Here is a 21135-nt window from a genome sequence, read left to right as displayed (position 1 = left end):
CACTAACGCAATTCTACACTTGGTCACTTTTAACTCACCCTAGACATAATTTCTTCCCATTTTGTGAAAACTACGAGATTAACTAACGTGAACAAATGATGACTCAGCGGCGACAACATATGGAACCCGACACTGGCACTGCCCGCACTCTCTCCGAACAGGGTGATCCTCTCCACGTCCCCCCCAAATGCCCCTATGTTCTCCCTCACCCACCTCAGTGCCATCAGTTGGTCATACAGCCCCATGTTTCCAGGGGCGTCGTAGTTGTCCAGATAGAGAAAGCCGAACAGACCTGGAATGTTCTTCAATGGTGCGAAAAAAAGTACTTTGTGAACATTTACTAATTTATTTTAAATTAAACTTTGTCAAGCTTTTCAAAAGCCTAAAAACTGAAAATTGCTTTAGATTTTGAGATTCAGGTTTTTCTGAGAAAATTTGGCCTTCTTGTTACTTTTTCTAGGTTTTGAACACCTAAAGTTTTTTGCAGAAAGTTATTTGTTTCAATTTCGTTGGGGGGGGGGGGTTTCCTTACCTAGTCTGTAGTTGAAAGTGACGACAATAACTTTCTCCAGAGCTGACAATCGATATCCATTGTAGACATCTGAAACAAAATTTAAAATTCTTTTACAACTTAGCTTCAAGTTTTTGGGAAGTTTGAAAACGTTTTACGTTATTCTAGTCATTGTATTTTTTTTCATAATTAGCGCATAGCGTTTTTTTCATTCCGTATAGCGTTTTTTCATTAATTTGTTAATGACTACCAAAAAGAATTCAAATCATCTCAATTCAGTAGTTATTCTGTAAATAGTCTGTCTTCTATAAGCTGGGTTACTAGCAAATAGCAAAAGATAATTTGAGCTTCGAAACTTACTTTCAAAACCTAAAAAACGTCATATTTTTAATTTTTTTTTCAAGGAATCAGCGTCTTAAAAATACTCATAAACAAAAGAAAATAAATAATCCATTTTTTTAAAAAACCGTCACGGGAACACAAATAGCAGCTTTTAATTTCCAACCGATTATTTGAACAAAAATTTTCTGCATGTTTCTGTCGCTTTCTGTGCAACCAGAACAACTTTCTGCGATTAGGGCTGAAGTTTTTCATAAAAATGATTGATGAAGCAGTTTGAAAAGATCAAGTTGGATCAAAAATCATAAGTTGTTGTCTACAATGCGTGTTTTGGCCACTCAATCGAGGCTCGTCATAGAGGAGCTCAGGGCAACCGTACATCCCCCACCCTAGTAGAGATTCACGATTTGTGCTCGCTAGCTTGAAACTTTCTTAAGCTCGTTACCTTTCTTCATTTTGCCGATCTTCTATCGATAAAAAAATTGGTCCAAATTAAAATTTGAAAATTAACATAAAATTGGTCCAAATTAAGATTTGAAAATAACCTAAAATTGGTCCAAATTGAGACTTGAAAAATGAAGGAGCGAAGAACTCAGCCCCTCTGGAAAATCCTAGATTATCTCCTTCCAAGACAAGAGACACTTGCTACCTTGAATACTAATCAAACCAATTGAGTTTTTTGTCTAGTTAATCCGTTTTAATCGATTACTTACGACAAAACTTGGATGCGGATAGTTATGAAATTACACTCAAGTAAATCAATAAAACGCGTGAACAATCATGAAACTCCTCTAACCCAAGTGGGAGGCGCCCGAGAAGAATCCTCCCCCATAGATCCACACCATGACAGGGTACTTAGCCCCCCTCTTTTCGGGCTGGTGGGGCACCCACATGTTCAAGGTCAGGCAGTCCTCGTCCGCTTGGTACTCGGGCTATAGCATATAGAAGCTTAAAAATCAAACTTAGGTATTACATGAAATCAAACTTAAGTAAGTTGGTTTTTTTTTGAAATTTTGAGCAATTGGCCAATGTTTTAGAGAAAAATTTATAAGTTTTAGGATTTCACAGAACTGATTTTGGGCAATTTTTAAGCTGTAACGCGGTGTAATCAATCCATATTTCGCAAAAAAGGCTAGTTATATCTTTCCTGTATATGAGAATAAGCTCCCGAAATAAGCTATTTATAAGGATTTTTAATGTATGGCGGTCAACCCTGGTTCTCAATTGTGCTCAAATTTGAAGCTATTTATATTTGAAGCTATTTATAAGCTATTTATAAGGATTTTTAATGTATGGCGGTCAACCCTGGTTCTCAATTGTGCTCAAATTTCACAGATTTGATTTTGGGCAATTTTTAAGCTGTAACGCGGTGTAATCAATCCATATTTCGCAAAAAAGGCTAGTTATATCTTTCCTGTATATGAGAATAAGCTCCCGAAATAAGCTATTTATAAGGATTTTTAATGTATGGCGGTCAACCCTGGTTCTCAATTGTGCTCAAATTTGAAAGGTTTCTGGCTAGAAGTTGACAAAAATGTATTTTTTGTGATGTACAGTTTTTGAACTCAAAACTTTCATTTTCTTGAGCTGGCAGTTTTTCAAAAAAAATTAAATCAATTCGCTTGTTGTGGGTTTCGCAACACGTTTAGTGATCGACAAAATTTACGTAACAAAAATTTTGTTTGTGAATTCTGTTGAAAACGTGATTCAATCAATAAGTAAATTCCGATGAGTAGTAACTTAATCTCACAAAGTTATATCTAAGAGTGACCACAGAGGTCAACCAAGGGTAACAGACAATACCAAGGTCAGCACCTGCCAATAGACTAATTAGCACCACGTTTGACAACTGATTGATGGATAGAACCTAAACTCTCAAGAACTGATTTAGCACTGTACGAGGCTACCCCTTCAAAAATGGAAACTTTAAATGACTGAAAAATACTGTATGCTGTTGGTTGTAAAGTTAATGAAAATTGACGAAATTACTGACTGTGATTTTTTAAAGCTTAATGAACTAGTTCAATATAACAGCGGTTTTAGAAACTAAAGGGATCACCCAGCGGTGATAAAACAATTTGAGTTTTTGGTCAATACTGGTCAACCTTTTCCCTGGGCTCAAGATAAGTTTATTTCAGTTTGTAAGTTTTGACTATTTTCCCTCTGCTCGATCATGTTTGGTTGTTATGCAATCGATCATTACGCCTCCCATTTTTGTGACAGCTGTTCTTATCCGCCCGCTCCTTCTCGACGCCGTGTCATCTTGACTATCGTCCCGGCTGCTGTAAGAAACCAGTCGGGCTTTCCGTGGTTCCCTCTTCGTTGTATCCGCGGGTGCAGGCATTTTTTTGGTCCCGTGGAGTTTGTATATCAGTTTCGACGCCTAGTGCGGGAATCGTGTCCTCATCGCTTCCCGTGTCTGGTACTGTATTATTGGTTTTGTCGCTCAGTTTGCTTTTCAGTTCTCGTTGTGCCTGTTTGCTTGTTGGTTCTGTAGGAGTGGTTTGGGTTTGTGACGGTCCTGCTTGAGTGCTCACTGTTGTGGACCTTTTTACCGATATGATTGGTAAGTAATCGCTTTCCTCCGACTCCGACCCGCTGTTTGCAAACCGTCATCCGATTTGTTTCTCTTGCTGCTGCTTTCCGGCGTTGATTTTTACCCTGGCTCGCTCCTTCACTTATTGCAGGGTCGGTGGTGCTTGGTACGGTAAGGATTTCTTCGGCTTTGTTTTTATTGCCACACTGGATTTCCTAAGTACAACCCCGTTGCTTAGCATTGACGTATGCGCACTCTGTGATTTTGTTTTTGAATGGATTTGCTTATACCTTTTCAAATTTTTGATTCCAATTCGCTGGTACAAGGTTTCAGAAGATCCTGGTTTTTGGGCTGTTCCGCCGCTTTAATGATGGATGGTTCGTCATCCTGGTTTCCGGCCTGCCCATCCATTAAGCTACGAGCATGGCGCCGGTGTTTAATGTCGTACGCCAGGTCAAACCTTTCCCCCCAGTTCGTCTGAGCAGGATGCGGCATATCCCTCACACTCGGGTCAGCTTCATCTAAACAAGCATTCCTTGTTTTTAGTACTCGATATCAATCCAGGTTTTGAAGAGGGTTTTTTTTGTAGGGTTCCTTAGCACTGTATTCGCTTCTCGACCGTGATGTGCCTCGAATGGCGAAATTTTAAGCGTTGCATTCTTCGAAAATCTCAGAGCACCCAGGGCTCGTTTGATCTTCTTTTCCAACGATTCGGTGGGTTTTTCCTGTACAAATGTCGTGATCGAATTCTTAAAACTTCCAAGGGTGCGCACCACACATTCGGATGCCCGATGGTGATTTACTGGTGATTTTATTATTTCGATAATCTCCCCATTGCAGAAAACCTTGACTTCATTTGACATAAAACTTGTTCCCTGGTCAACGTGGGTCTTCCTGGGTACGCCAGGGTTTACTATTTATGATTTTAAAAATTTCATGATCTTATCTGACCGGCTGTTTCTACAGACCATCGCTGACGGCCACCGTGAAAAACTATCTACTGCCATAACACATATTTCTGAGACTCGTTTAAATAGTTAATAGGGCCCCAGAAATCAAGCTGGACCGACTCGTTCGGCTCTTTTGGTTCGGAAATGTTTCCAAGTTGGTTTTTACTTATAAGGGACTTCCGGGCTACTTAAGTTCTTACCAGCCGGAGTACATTCTGGACAGTTTTCCGCAATTGAGGCGATTGACCGGTAAATGTAGGGGTACCAGACGTCTTGGCAGCGTCAAAAATGTTTGTCTTTCCGTGATGAAAGGCGTGATTTCTGTTAATGATTGCGGTTTGGAGGTTCATTGGTATAACCAGCTTTTCGTCCATCCAAACAACATTTTCCTTCACGTAGAAATTGCTTACGAACTGAAAGTAATAGCGGTTCATGGCTGACCTTCTTTCGTGAATTTTGGGGTCCTTTGTTTTGATTGAATCTCTCATTGCACTGAGTTGAGGATCGGAAACTTAATTTGACTCGATGAATTGTGAGTTAAAAAACTCAGGAAGTGAAGTGATCTTGCTTACTATCTTGTAACCGCGGGGTACATTTGACATACACACCGTATTCAGATTCACTGGTGGATTTTTTCGCCTTTAAACGCTGATGGTAACGATAAAGTAGTGTTTGTTCTAATTGATCTAGTTTCTTTTGTAATTGCTTCTAAATGTAAACTCGATAGTAATTCTTCTTTTTCGTCACTGCTACGGTCTAAGCTTGGATACTGTTTTTAAAATTTCTCCCATTTCTTCATACTTCGGTCCATTTGAGTGTGAGTTTTTGAATTTGAATTTAAATGATTTTCTTCCAATTGAGTAATAGCACCGACTAAGTTCTCGCGTATATTGCGTAGCCGTTGGTTTGAGCCATGTGTTCAATTCCGATTGGTTAATTTCCGTTCGCATACTGGCTGAATGCGTAACGAAATTTCGAATCTTTCTATAGATTGTTGGTTATGTGCTTTGATCTTTGGTCCCTTGGACGTATTTTTGTAAAATTCGTGTCCCCTGGATGCGTTACTTTGAACAAAACCGAGAGCGGTTCATATTGAATTAATCTTTGCAACTGTGAACATGTTATCGTACGTAATAATTGGTGTTGCTTCTTTAATTGGATGTCGTGATAAGTGGTCCGCCAGCCCTAATTTCCTCCGTTCCCAATTGTTCGAGTACCGCGCCTAAGCCGTTATGGCTCGCAACGCACACAGTTCGTATATCTTTGTGAAAATCGAAATGCCGCAGTTCAACAAAATTGGAAACTTGTTTCTTTAAATTTTTAAATGCGCATTGACCTTCCGGCATTCAAATGTAATCATTGCTTTCACTTAATAGCGGACGTAATGGTGCGGAAGATTCGGCCAACGCTGGCAAATACTTGTGGAGGCTGTGTATTGACCCCATAAACGACTTCAACTACGTTAGAGTCCGCGGCGGTTTCAGCGCTTCTATTGGTTCTTTTTTTCGCAAAAGGGTGTTATTCCTGTTGGTGTTATTTTGTGACCTAGCCATTCACATTCGTGTTGTGCGAATTTGCATTGCGTTAGTTTTAACGACATATTCTCCTTGTCCAGTTTTTTGAGTTTTTTCTCTATCGTTGCTATGTGATCGACCTCGGCTCCCTTGGTTACTACCAAAATTTTGTCGATGAACGCATGCGCTTGCGGAAGTTCGGACAGGATACAATCCATTGCTCGCTGGGATTCGGTCGGCATCATGGTGAGAACATAGAATCCGGTCTTGAAACTGTAGGTATCCGTTGACCGACCTCCGATAAGAGAAAAATTACATTGTACGCTTGTTTCCGCATTTAAAGTTAACTGACCATATGCGTACGTTAAATCCATTGTTGTAAAAAAAATATCCCCCGGTTTATTCTCGCTGATTCTTTGTCTCACGGTGTCCTTTAATTCCTCGATATTTGGCATTTGGTATTTATTTTTATGCACTTGTTTATTTAGTTTTACCGAGCCGTCTTTGTTCACTGTTATTACGATTTATCCGAACATTCTTCCATTTCTCAATGTGACCTTGTTTCAGTAGCTTGTCAATTTCCGTATACACTTTTTCTTGCAAAGTAATTGAGACCCCTCGAACCTTCTGTTGTACTGGTGTTAGATTCTCAAAAAACTCTGCTTGCACTTCATAATTTCTTATCTCCTCTACCCTGTTAAAAAGATTTGGAAACTGCTTTTTGAAGTAAAACCGCCATGAGTTCAGCTCCCCATCTTGCTGAGATTGCTCCATTGGCTCCTCATCAATTGACATTATCTGGTCCCCTGACGTTTGCTGCACCAACTGCAGTCCCAACTGAGGCATCAAGTCCCTTTCGATTATAGATGGGCGGTTTCCGCCGATGACCTTTATCCTCGCGTTTAATCTCCAACCATTTGATTCCAAGGTGATAGTCATTGTTCTAATAAGCTCTAACGGACTATTTCCATAATCCCGAAATGCAATATCCTCATTCGAGATTGCGTCTAGTTTTAGTTCCGAAACTCCAAGAGTTCGTCGTAGTTCCCCGATGGTGAAGATAGATATTGGGGACCCACTGTCGATCCGAACCCGACTAGCTATCCTACTTATCCGAATCGGCAGTTGTGCCCCAGCATTTTTCAGCTCAGTGAATCTCTTGTGCTTCACCGCCATTACCATCTAGCCCCCATCCGAGCTGCTCGAGTCCCATGAATGTACCACTGGTTTATTCCTATTCACCCATCCGATAGAACTTGCGTGTTAGGACGCTTGGTCATCTTCCAGATCCCCTAGATGTGTGTTGTCGTCATTTTCACAAGTCATTCCCACTGCTCCTCGTCCTCGCTGCTTTCCACGCTTCCCCCTGCAGGTACCTTCAAAGTGTCCTATTTTACAACAAAAATTGCAACTGGCTTCTCTCGCTGGACATTTGTCCATGTGTTCTCGTGTGAAATTTGGTTGATCGCAGTTGCAGCATCGATTGTTTTGGATCATATCCCCCCGCCCCGGTTCGAACCTCGTCCGTGGTACGTGCCTCTGCCCCTTTGACGACCATTGCGGAATCCTCCTCGTATAATTCCGACCGGTTCGGATTTGATTTAGATCACCCCCCCTGATGATCCCTGGGTTCCCGTAATTCCCCCGACGGACGTTGCTACATAGGATTTAGCGTACTTGTCGCCCCGCTCATACGAGAGGGCAATCCTGTACACAACTTCCGGTGTTTTGCTGGATCGGCACAGTTCATTTTGCGCTTCGCGGTTGTTCATATTAACAATGAATACGTCCCTGAGGATTCAATCTTCCAATGCTCCAAAGTTGCATCGGGCCGCAAGCCCACTTAAAACAGAGTGAAACTGCTCAAGACTTTCATTGATAAATTGTTTTCGAGAGAGAAGTTGGAAAGTCTCATACGTCCCGTTCCTTTCCTTTTTGAATTCCGCCTCCAGTACGTCTGACATCCTGGGGTAACGAATCGGTGAGAGTTCCAAGTGTGGTCGTCTTTTGTGCAACTCGTCCTGCCCCTTTTCACCCAGACACAAGTAAAAGTTTGAAATTAATATTTGTTTTGTTCTGATTCTAATCGATTCTTTCCGTCGACTTTCCCTGGCAAAGCGGTGATTTGGGTTTCAGTAATGTTCGCTGCGAAGTAGTAATTTTTCGGGTTGATCGAGTGCTTTGCCACCATTTCCCATTGAAATCTGTTCATCCGGAAATCACATAGCATTCGCGGTTCAATGCATTTCGATGGCCAGAATCCGGTGATACCAAGTGGATTTTCCCCCAATTGGCACTGGTGACTGCGCCATGTTGAAAACGTGATTTAATGAATAAGTAAACTCCAATGAGTAGTAACTTAATCTCACAAAGTTATATCTAAGAGTGATCATAGAGTTCAACCAAGCGTGACAGACAATACCAAGGTCAGCACCTGCCAATAGACTAATTAGCACCACGTTTGACAACTGATTGACCGATAGAACTTTAACTCTCACGAACTGATTTAGCACTGTACGACAATTCGGAAACAAATTTTGACATGTTAAACCAGCAAAAGAGTTTCATGAATGTGGGTTTTCAGGGGATTTAAATTGCTTATTTGCAATATTTAAAAAATCAATTATACTCCATTCTAAATGATTGCAATCCAGTTTGTGGAAGCTTTCCTTCAGGGATTCGACCCCTGTCGACCCAAAGGGTCCTCTTTTATACTACTTTGAGATTTCCATTTTTTGCTGACGGACCCTTAATTTTTGATATAGTAATTTTGACGGGGGGAAAAAAAACACAATTTTTGGTCAACATTTACCAAAAAAGGCTTAAAAACGCTATTTTTGGCGTTTTTTCAAATTATTTCCTGCGTTGCAGATATTTTGGCCAAAACTGGGTCTTTTAGTGGGTGGATTGGGAGACCTTTATCCTCGCGTTTAATCTCCAACCATTTGATTCCAAGGTGACAGTCATTGTTCTAATAAGCTCTAACGGACTATTTTCATAATCCCGAAATGCAATATCCTCATTCGAGATTGCGTCTAGTTTTAGTTCCGAAACTCCAAGAGTTCGTCGTAGTTCCCCGATGGTGAAGATAGATATTGAGGACCCACTGTCGATTCGAACCCGACTAGCTATCCCACTTATCCGAATCGGCAGTTGTGCCCCAGCAATTTTCAGCTCAGTGAATCTCTTGTGCTTCACCGCCATTACCATCTAGCCCCCATCCGAGCTGCTCGAGTCCCATGAATGTACCACTGGTTTATTCCTATTCACCCATCCGATAGAACTTGCGTGTTAGGACGCTTGGTCATCTTCCAGATCCCCTAGATGTGTGTTGTCGTCATTTTCACAAGTCATTCCCACTGCTCCTCGTCCTCGCTGCTTTCCACGCTTCCCCCTGCAGGTACCTTCAAAGTGTCCTATTTTACAACAAAAATTGCAACTGGCTTCTCTCGCTGGACATTTGTCCATGTGTTCTCGTGTGAAATTTGGATGATCGCAGTTGCAGCATCGATTGTTTTGGATCATATCCCCCCCGGTTCGAACCTCGTCCGTGGTACGTGCCTCTGCCCCTTTGACGACCATTGCGGAATCCTCCTCGTATAATTCCGACCGGTTCGGATTTGATTTAGATCACCCCCCCTGATGATCCCTGAGTTCCCGTAATTCCCCCGACGGACGTTGCTACATAGGATTTAGCGTACTTGTCGCCCCGCTCATACGAGAGGGCAATCCTGTACACAACTTCCGGTGTTTTGCTGGATCGGCACAGTTCATTTTGCGCTTCGCGGTTGTTCATATTAACAATGAATACGTCCCTGAGGATTCAATCTTCCAATGCTCCAAAGTTGCATCGGGCCGCAAGCCCACTTAAAACAGAGTGAAACTGCTCAAGACTTTCATTGATAAATTGTTTTCGAGAGAGAAGTTGGAATGTCTCATACGTCCCGTTCCTTTCCTTTTTGAATTCCGCCTCCAGTATGTCTGACATCCTGGGTTAACGAATCGTTGAGAGTTCCAAGTGTGGTCGTCTTTTGTGCAACTCGTCCTGTCCCTTTTCACCCAGACACAAGTAAAAGTTTGAAATTAATATTTGTTTTGTTCTGATTCTAATCGATTCTTTCCGTCGACTTTCCCTGGCAAAGCGGTGATTTGGGTTTCAGTAATGTTCGCTGCGAAGTAGTAATTTTTCGGGTTGATCGAGTGCTTTGCCACCATTTCCCATTGAAATCTGTTCATCCGGAAATCACATAGCATTCGCGGTTCAATGCATTTCGATGGCCAGAATCCGGTGATACCAAGTGGATTTTCCCCCAATTGGCACTGGTGACTGCGCCATGTTGAAAACGTGATTCAATGAATAAGTAAAATCCAATGAGTAGTAAGTTAATCTCACAAAGTTATATCTAAGAGTGATCATAGAGGTCAACCAAGCGTGACAGACAATACCAAGGTCAGCACCTGCCAATAGACTAATTAGCACCACGTTTGACAACTGATTGACCGATAGAACTTTAACTCTCACGAACTGATTTAGCACTGTACGACAATTCGGAAACAAATTTTGACATGTTAAACCAGCAAAAGAGTTTCATGAATGTGGGTTTTCAGGGGATTTAAATTGCTTATTTGCAATATTTAAAAAATCAATTATACTCCATTCTAAATGATTGCAATCCAGTTTGTGGAAGCTTTCCTTCAGGGATTCGACCCCCTGTCGACCCAAAGGGTCCTCTTTTATACTACTTTGAGATTTCCATTTTTTGCTGACGGACCCTTAATTTTTGATATAGTAATTTTGACGGGGGGGCAAAAAAACACAATTTTTGGTCAACATTTACCAAAAAAGGCTTAAAAACGCTATTTTTGGCGTTTTTTCAAATTATTTCCTGCGTTGCAGATATTTTGGCCAAAACTGGGTCTTTTAGTGGGTGGATTGGGAGAGCTCGAAAAGTTGCTTTGGACGACCTAAAAAAAGTCGACAAAATTTTTGAAAGTATTTGAAAGTCCGCCCCCACCCCCTTCGAGAAAATCCTAGATCCGCCCCTGTGAGCAGGAAATAAAAGAAATAAAACTAAAAAAACTTAATAGAAATTGTGAACAGAGAAATAAAGATAACAACTTTCTGATTCTAAGAATTTTTTGAAGTTAATCTCATTTAATGCAGCGTGTATTAAGCCAGAAGCAACTGTCAAGTTTTGAAAATACCAAACTAATTTTGGAAAAAAGATCAAAAATATTATAATGAATTATAAGTTATTAAAAATAGTAAGATTAGAATCAATTTTCAATCAATTATCGTTTGAATATTTTTGAATTTAAAAGAATCGGACAATGAATGTTATAGATTTTTGAATTTTAAAGATTCGGAAAGTTTGAAATAATTGATTTTTATCCAGGAAACTCCAAAGCGGGAAAAGCTTTTTTTATTCCACAGTCATGTGGACACAATTCTGGCCTAATACCAGTTTGGACTCGTAATGAAGGTACTTTGAGAGTTAGTTTTCGGTAGGATTTTTATCATTTCGAAAATACGCCCCCTCTCCCGTATTTTACCTTGACATTCCACATGTCTGCTGCCTGTCGAATCTTTTCCTGCTCTTTGTCGAAGGTGGAGTCTGCTATCTGCTGGCAGGCAGGTCCAAATCGGGTTGCATTCAGTCTGGGACAAATAACTTCCATATTAGTTTCATTTATACAAAAGAAATAAATACCAAGAGAACAATTTTTTTCGCACTGATTTTTTTCGTTTTGCTTTTATAATTTTGTTCATTATTTTCGCTTTTCTTTGAATTTTATTAAAAATTGTTGCTATAAATAAACTTAGCGACTAAAATGACTCTTTGATTTCCAGGAATTACTAAAACAAATGCACAAACTTGTTTTAAAATAGTTATGGCACCTTTTGTAAGACTCAAGTGGCTGTTTAACATCCATTTAAGTTCGGTGATTTTTTTCACATGTCTAGTAGAAGTAAAACTTTTCGCTTTAGTTGATTTCCATTGATTTTGGCATCCATGACAAAACGTAAAAAGGAAGAATATCTCTTCTAATCAAAACATCGAAAAAACTAATGTTTTTTAGCCAATCAGAATTCAGTCAGATATCAAAACTTGGCAGAAATAAGAGTGAAATCAGTCAGCACACAAAAACTTTAAAATGTGTTCGGGTGAAAATTTTCATCTGTTCTCATTTGTACGCCCTCAACAAAATAAAGAATAAAAGACGAGTTACCCTAAAGAGATAACTAAGAACTAACATACAAGCTCTTCAACTTTTTATGGAGAACCGTTTCTGTTGCGCCTCAGTTGAAAATAGCTAGCCGTGAAAAGCACCGGATCTACTTAACAATCTCCCCCCCCCCCTATGGTACCTACTTAAGAATCTCCACCCCTATGAATAAATACAGTAAATTAGCACTGAGTTTTCGATTGAGAATTATAATTTTGCTGCATTCTGATTGGTTGAAAAATCGACCATTTTGACCTACTTAACAATCTCCCCCCCCCCCCCCCCCTTTCTTGAAAGGGGTGGAGATTGTTAAGTAGATCCAAAGCACCCACCTTCCAGTGTCGGAGAGTTGGTATCTCCTGACAGGGTGTTTGAATCTCAAGTCCCCCACCGGTGGCTCAGCAAAGGGGATTCCCAGGTACTCCTGCACCTGATTAGACTCACCATCATAAGTGTACTCTTTCACACTGCCTGTAGAAACAATGGCTTGTATTAGCAAAAAATAAGACCAAACTTTGTTTCAGTCAGAAAATTTCATGCCTTCTAAGTTTTTTAATAAGTAGCCTTTGCGTTATAAAATTAATAAATATTTTCATTTTCATTCAACAAACCATCTTCAGAAGGCAAAAAAACAATAGTTTTATTGTAAGAAGATGGCAGCACTGGGTATAGGGAAAAATCAAAACTGGTACTTTAAAGGAAGGGTTCCAAAGGATATCATCGTTATATAAACTTTTTTGAAACGACTGATCTCTGCGTACCTTGGACTTTTTACACTGAGTCAAATAAAATATCAAAAAAATGTGTTAGCTTTATTAAAATCTTTTTGATACCAACAATATCCAAATGCAAAATTATATGCCGTTTAATGTGCTGTAAGCCAAAAAATACAAAAACAACACTATAAATGACATCTCAATAAACTTTTTTATGCTTGGGAGATCACTAATTGATCTACAGATCCACAATCAAGGGTCTTCCCTAGTCGATCAAGGGAGTTTATCTTGCAAGATCTGGCAAGAATCTTGCAAAATTCTTCAGAAGAAGATGCTTCTCTTTAAAATATTTCGCAAGGTTCTTGAAATATCCAGCAAAAGAACACACAGGATTCATCGAAAGCGAACTCTACACAAAATATAGCGATTCAAATGGTCAGTTTTTACCATAATAAAAACAACTTTTTTCATACCAACACGAAAAAAGTTTGAGTTCTCGTTCTAGAATCAACTTCTACTCATCATACTCTTACTTCCTGTTATTTTTGTTTTAAGACAAAATTTTTAGAATGATTATCTTGCAAGTTCTAGCAAGATTGGTGCAAGATAGCCTCCCTCTTGCAAAATTTTTGCTAACATAGCTTCCCTCTTCAAAGATCTTGAAAAATAACCTCCATTATGCAAAATTTTGCAAGATAACTTTCAAACACAAGAATGTTGCAAGACCATGCAAGATAACCCCACTTGATTGACTAGGGTTGCGTGTAGCCCTAGTAGCCCTTAATATGCATCGCAAGTACAATTGTTAATTACAGTTACAATTACAGAATTGTTAATATTTATTAGAAAAAATCTTTTGACGAAAATCGCTTGTACTCTAATTATCATACAATTTCAGTCATTTTTTATAGATTTAAAAACTCTTATCCCGAGCATTTTTTTATATACAAAAGTTGTCACCCAGAATTTTTTATTGTATGAAAATTTTTGACCATCAGTTTTCAAGTTTTTTGTTACTGTCTTTGATTTCATCAAATTAAGTAGCCATCAAATTTTACCAATAACTGTAATTTAAAGTTACTCTCAAATAAAAAATTTCGACTTCTCTACCCTTTAACAAACTATTGAATTTTTGCTCAAATACTTGTTTTTTTTTGAAGCCAAATAGATAAGTCAACCTATTTCTCAAATATTGTTAGCCAGAATCCTCAAATGACAAGTCAGCTCAAAATTGAGTTTTTCTGACTTTAATAACGAAAATATCGGAATATTTGTGATCGGGTGGTTTTTTTCCTCATACAAAAATTCGTCTTTCTAGCTAGCAATTTTTTACGACGCAATTTCTCAGGTATTGCTGCTCTGAGCTCAAATTTGAAAAGATATTTCACCTGTGATTCGTTTTTAATGTCAAGTTATGACGGTTTAAAGATTGCCATTTTGGCCATTTTGGGACATTTAACGGAGCAAAATCTATCACTTTGTACTTTATATGGCATGTGGGCGATGATTTTTTAAAAAATCTCAAATTAAAAAAATTATTTTTTTTTTACTATATTTGTTTTTTTTTCATGTTTTTACTGCTCCATAGATCTTAAAAGGCAGTCGGAACATTCAGGGCTTCGCCGTGATACGAGCAGCCTTGTTAGTGTTTAATTGTTTTGGGACATTGTTTTCAAAACCGTTCATCTTAGAAGCAAGGTTAGAGAATTCCAATTCTATTTGACGTTTTTTGCTCTTATTAGGGCAAAATTCTGAAGATAACACCAGTTGTCAAAAAAAATCAAACAACAACTTTTTTTAACTTTTCTACATCATAGCCCACACGCAGTCCAGAAAAAAAAATGATTTTCTTTATATCTTTTTAACGCAGCATTTGAATCAATTAGATGGCCTGCATTTAATTTGGAGTTAGTTCTGTGCCAGATAGTTTGCCGCCTCCGCTACGTGTTAAAAGAAAATTGAAAACTTCGCTTACTTTTTTATTCCGAATTGGTAACTTTCAAACATTCATAGATGTAGGAAAAACACTTGAAAGTGACATGTTTTTTGCATTGTGCTTTTCAGCTTAAAGCATCAAAATATATCAGACTGTTAAAAAAATTCAAAAAATTGCAAGACAAAAAGTCAAAATTTGTCTGCTTAAAAAAACACTCCAAGCAAATTTATATAGTCCTTTTCTGCAAAAGTTGGAAGATTCACTTATTCAAATATATGAAGGCTGAAAACTCAATTAAGTCCGGAACTTTTGTAGAGTTGCCGTGATCGGAGCATTGAGCAGAAAGGTCCAAGAGAGAAATATTAGCAAAAAGAGATCCATAATAATTCAATTTCTCTCAAAATGGCCTGGCCGTGCTTACGCTCAGCAATAGACGCGCATTTTTGGCTAGTTGAAACAAAAATGGTTTTATAAAGCATGTTCAAGATTTATAAAATTATTGAAATGTCTCAGGAATTGAATACGATTAAAAATAGTAATAGATCAATATTAATTCACTCATTAAAAGATTGTAGCTCCAAAAAAATTATTTATGGGTGAAGTAAGTTATACGACAAAATGCAGATACAGAGAGTATTGTTGATAGAATTAAATAAAATAAAAGTTAGTTTATAACTATTTTAGTTTTGTTTCTTTTCATTCATACCGCCATGGTAGCAGCATTTTTTAACAATCATAAGCACGACAATAAAAAATCCACATATCACTACGCAACAGAACAGCTGAAGATATCGCCAAGCTGAATATACTCTCGGACTGTTAACTTCATATCCGAGCAAATATCTGACTGAAATTTTTTTTCGTTCAGCTATTTTGACAATGAAATCATTAATTAGTTCAAAGTTTTCATATTGCAAAAACTCTTCGTCAATTTTTGCCAAGTTTTCAGTGAAATGGTCATAATTTGACATAACTTTCGTTATTGCCGAATCAACTTCTTCGAAGTTTAGAGAAGAAATAGAAATTCCCAAATCTAATTTTTCCATGATAATCGTGTTCATAAACTGATCGTAAAATTGAGGCGCTAGAATTGAAGGTTTTCTTCGTTTTATCAAATCTATCATTGTTCCTAAACCTGCATGACTTACGGCAAGTTTAACTTTCGGATGACCCAGTAATTTATATTGAGGTAAATAATCACTAAAGTATATTTTTTCACTAGCAGTGAAAAATATTCCAAGATTTTTAGCAATTGTTTGTAAGCCGAGGCCAAGCGACCATATGATTCGGTACTTATTCTGATTTTGAACTTTTTCATAGAACTTTTTCATTTCAGCTTCGTCAAGAGCTGCGTGCGTTCCTAAAGAAACATAAACGATGTCTAGTTCACTTTCGTCGATCCATTTTGTCATCTTGTTCTCTAACTGCTGATGATTAGAACTGTTTCTGAAACCGCCGATGAAAACAAATTCAGAGTTTGGATGCGGGTTTTTGTAAATACTAGGCGATGTGGGAATAAACATAGGAAACCGATCCACATACTCCGTAGCGCTGAATTGACCCTGAACGTCAATTTCAGGTAAACCGTTCAATTTTCGTTTTTCATGTAACCAATTCCAACAATCATTAAAAACTAGTTTGAAAACTATTCCATCAATTACTGGAATTGGCATTTTGTCTTGAACGTGTTCCAATCCACCTGTTATACCTGGAACTTGAACGATAGCTGGTAAATCGTATTTTTCAGCGACAGCTAAAAGAGACCAGAAGATCTGATCCACAAGCATAATGTCAAAATCGGACCTTCTTTCTTGGAGAATATTTGAAAATTCGTTGTAAGTTTTCTCGAAAACTTCTTTGGCGTAGTGGCAAAATTTCAGGAAAAAGTCCAAACTTCCATGAAACGTGTATTCGTCTCGGCAAACGTGTTTTTTGATCACTTGGAATTTTACGAGTTCGTGAAATGGCTTCAATTTTTGTTCACAAATTTTGGCAAGTTCAACCACCGTGCAGTTATGTCGCTCACAAATCGGCACTAAATTTGAAACCATTGTTCCAAAATGACCGCCCACGCATGGCATAGCTATGAGTACATTTAGAGAGAAACAAAAATAGTTTTGACAGGAAATAAGAAAAAATATAATCAAAAACCGTTTATTTGCCATGCTTGAAACTAAAAGAAGATTTTATCAAACTTAAAAAAAATTCAATTCGATGAAAAATGTAGGTTGAACTTTTTCAAACTCGTTTGGTTAGAAAGTCTTTCAAATTAATTCGTAGATCAGCTTAAATTAGTAAGATTAAATTAGTACAAACTTGTACGATAGATTTAAAGGGCAAAGTTTGCTAATTGGAATGTAAAGAACTCAAAATGAACAAATTATAAGCCTGGTTGAAGTAAATAGATGTTGAACCAAATTGATTTCTGGGCGTAGTTGAAAGTCCATGACTAAGTGATTAGGCAAAAATGGTGATTACTTGACTTCAGCAAAACATCAGTCAAAAAAATCAAACAAATTTTGTATAATTAGTCGCAAAATTTTTGGACTGAAAAAAATAGTTTAAAAAAGCAATTGACAAATAAAGATTTGCAAAAAAACTCGGACAGACAGAATTATTTAAAAAGAGCAATTAATCCATTTTGACATATATAGAGAGTTGCAAAAAGTTCGGACAGACAGAAATAATTAAAAAGAGCAATCTTCCAATTTGGAGGAATTTTTGCATGCAAATTTCATTTTTTAAGTGACATTGAGACATACTTTCTGTCTGAAAAATTAGCTTTTGCATGCAAAAATTGTCTGAAAAAGGTCAATTGCTCTTTTTAATTATTTTTGTCTGTCCGAACTTTTTGCTACTAATTATATTTCATGAATATTTTTTTTAGACAACCTTGAGACCCAAATTCGGTCTGATAAAACAGATTTCGCATGCAAAACGTTTCTAAAAGAGGTCAATTGCTTTTGTTATTTAATTTGGCTTGTCAGAATTTTTTGCTATAATTGGTAGCAAAAAATTCGGACTGACAAAAATAATTAAAAAGAGCAAATGACCTTTTTCAGACAGTTTTTAAATGCAAACGCTAATTTTTCAGACAGAAAATTTGTTTCAATGTCACCTAAAAACTCAAATTTGCATCCAAAAATTGCTCAAAAATGGCAGGTTGCTCTTTTTAATTATTTCTGTCTGTCCGAGCTTTTTGCAAATCTTTATATGACAATTGCTTTTTTAAACTAATTTTTTCAGTCGTAAAATTTTGCGACTAATTATACAAATTTTGTTTGACTTTTTTGCCTTATGTTTTGCTGAAGTCAAGTAATCACCATTTTTTCCCTAATATTAGAACAACGTTTTGTCTCAAGGTTGTCGGAAACATCGAGCTTTTGGCAACTCTCTATAACAAAAGTGGTCAAATGAGCAGTTTAAGATTAATTAAAATCGCTCAGGTTCTTTGACCTAATACAAACTTGCCAAATGCTTAGCGTCGATTCTAAAGGGTTGCAAAATTTTGGAACAGATGAAAATGAACAAAAAGAGCAATTGACCTATGACAGACCTTTTTTTGCATGCAAGGGCTAATTTTCAGACAAGAAGGATGTCTCAAGCTCACCTACAGATTTTCATTTGCATATTAAAATAGCTGAAATATGACAGAATGCTTTTTTCAATTAGTTTTCGTTGTTCTATTTTTTGCAATTTACAGCGCTAATTCAAATTATTCAGACAAAATGGAAAAAAAACTGGAGTTTAAAACGAATTTTTCTCAAATCGGGTGAACATTAGACAATGAGCGACGAGAACAAAATTTCTATGAATTTTTAAGGGAAAAAGGATTCAATTTATTTGGTACCGGGATTGGTCTGCCAATATAATCAGTAAAGTTTCAGTAATGCAACAGTATAAAAAACTTTACGGTAAAATTACTGGGCAAATGCCACGGTAGCGCTGATCAGTGGTAAAATCAAGACTAAGACAAAAAATGCAGTGCTATTCGTTCCAATACTGATTCAGTACTGTTTTTGAATTTTTTGACTGCAATGAGAATTTGATAAATTTTGAGTTGATTTTTAGCTGCGGCGAGCATCAATTTAAAAAATTGTCAATTTTTTTTACCGAAAATAACCGTTTCCAAGTAACTTTAGATCCTGAAGCCTTGTAACTACCAGCATTATCGCATTTCTTTTTTTTGCAAAAAATACTGCGCTTCTACGAGGTTTTATAGCCTTTTTTAATGTTTGAAGCCAATTAAATGAGTGTTTTCGACAGTTGCGACTTGAAGCAAAATTTTAACTTCCTTTTGCAGTTTTAAAAAACAATCAAAAAACAAAAATCAAAAAAATGTGGTAGTTATGTTTTTTGCAAAACAGTGATTTTGAATTTGATTACTTAACACCGAAAAAATTTGTCGATGAATAGTTTTAAACTCGTAATCACCGCTAAATCATCGCTTGTTAGCACCGAAGGGAATATGAATTCAGTACTGTTGCATGAAAAGAAAACAGAGAGAAACCGAAAACACATTACTGTAACAGTACTACCAAATCTGCAACATTACTGTTTTTCCTGGCTTCTCTAATTTTGTCCTGCAAAGAATATATAATGGTTTTATTTTACAACAGTACTAATTTTTACTGGCAGACCAATCCGGGAAAAATTGGATTAAAATGTACCATAAAAACGTCTTCTTTGAGATCCTTTTAGTCAATCAAAATTTACACTAAAAAATCAACTAATAAACAAATTGGCATCAAAATGAGCTAATTACGTAGCCCAACAAATTTTATAGACAAAATTATTTTAAAAATTTTGCGCAAAACGTTTATACACTATATAAAATATATAATCAAATAAAAATTTGGCATTTTATGAAGTATATTGACAATTTTTCACCTTCAACTGTATGAGTTCATTTTACATAATTCGCGAAAATATCTACATCTTAATATGGGTTGGTTTACAAAAAGGCTCACTTATTAATTAACCAAACTCTAACATTTCAAATTCTAGATAATTTTTTTTGTTTTTGTCTAATGTTCACCGATTTAGAAAGTTGAAGCTTACAATTTTTTTTCTTTGTTTGCTTAGTTTGAATCAACACTGTTATTTTAATTTTAAAAAATTTTTCGTCTAAGGGGGGTTTGTACCTTTTAGACAGACACAATTGATCAAAACCGCTATGTTTCCATTTTGACAGAGTTTTGCATGTAATTTTGATGTTTCAGAAAAACTGAAGACCCTTACATAGCCTAAAAAAATTAACTGTTTACATTGAAAAAAGTCTTTTGAAAAGAGTTCAATTGCTTTCTTAATTAATTGGAAAAATTCCTTCTAAACTTTTTTTTCAACGCTGCTTCATCTCAATATATCAAGTCAATAAACTTAAAATATGAAAACTAATTATTACACTATAATTTAATCAAAGTTTTCAAATGCTTGTGATTTGATAAAAATATTATTATAAACATATCAACCTACACAGAAGAAAATTACATTTTATCAGTTTGTGGCTGTGATTTGTTTTCTGGAAAAATAGTTTACTTCAATGCTGGAAACCACCATTATCAGAATCAACTGATAAGTTAAAAAAAGTTTTATGTTTATTGAAACAAACTTCTGATAGTAGTGCATCTACGTTCTATAAGTTTTTCGATGAAGCAAAATAGGTTTCAAACTACTGGATACTTAAAATGGTTTAAGCTGATGGTTTATTAGATGAGAAAGGTATTATTAACATAACTCGAAACTGTTTTTAGAGAGGTTTAACTTCACTGTTGTTCAGCCTTTTGATTTGAATTTGGCAATTTTTTTTCAAAAAGCTCGATGCAGACAACAAATTGAGTAGACGCGTAAAATCATCTGGAAAATCATAAATTTGGAAAATCAGACTATTCGTATTTGAAAACATAAAAAGTTGAAAGTTTGAAAGTAGAAGTCTGTCATTTATTTCGGAGCAAAGGTTAATGCAAAACTTTTCCTACGTACAGAAAACGTGATCAGACATACCCCGCTCTGTGATGGCTTAAAATAAACACTAACCGAAGAATAGGCTTAGTGGTCATGGATTTTCGTTTTATCGCTACATCGTTTTTTTTACACAAAAATTTACTCACTCAATTCAATTTTTGCTGTCTCAAACCGCAAGTTTCCAGTTCGATAAAAAACCTAATGTAATCTGATTTTCCCGTTCACTCAATTTTTTGTATATATTTTTTGTGACCCGATTGAATAAGCAGAAATCAAAATAAATTTCAAAAGATTAGGTTTTGTTGGTTTAAATGAGACAAATAAAAAAGGCAAGCAAAACACTTCAGAAGTCATATTGTAAACTTTAGTCGCTGATTTTAGTCGATAGACTTAAAAGAGTCTTTTTCAAAGAAGTGACTGGAATACAAGAAGGAAGAGAAA

The 21135-nt window shown here is 36.8% G+C and overlaps 1 protein-coding gene across 1 annotated transcript in view; it reads right to left on the bottom strand.

Moving 5' to 3' along the window:
- LOC134855408 (cholinesterase 2-like) overlaps positions 1-21135 on the bottom strand; it is a gene marked incomplete at its 3' end in the record, with an annotated part of 66292 nt that overhangs the window by 25932 nt on the left and 19225 nt on the right. The window contains 5 exon segments of the mRNA XM_063871919.1: positions 88-292; positions 533-601; positions 1647-1782; positions 11404-11509; positions 12411-12549. Coding sequence (XP_063727989.1) covers positions 88-292; positions 533-601; positions 1647-1782; positions 11404-11509; positions 12411-12549 — 655 coding nt within the window.

This window comes from Symsagittifera roscoffensis, chromosome 10 (assembly GCF_963678635.1).
Source record: "Symsagittifera roscoffensis chromosome 10, txSymRosc1.1, whole genome shotgun sequence".
In the NCBI taxonomy this organism is placed as follows: domain Eukaryota; kingdom Metazoa; phylum Xenacoelomorpha; order Acoela; family Convolutidae; genus Symsagittifera; species Symsagittifera roscoffensis.
Note: the sequence above shows the minus strand (reverse complement) of the source record. Positions and strands in the feature narration are given on the sequence as shown.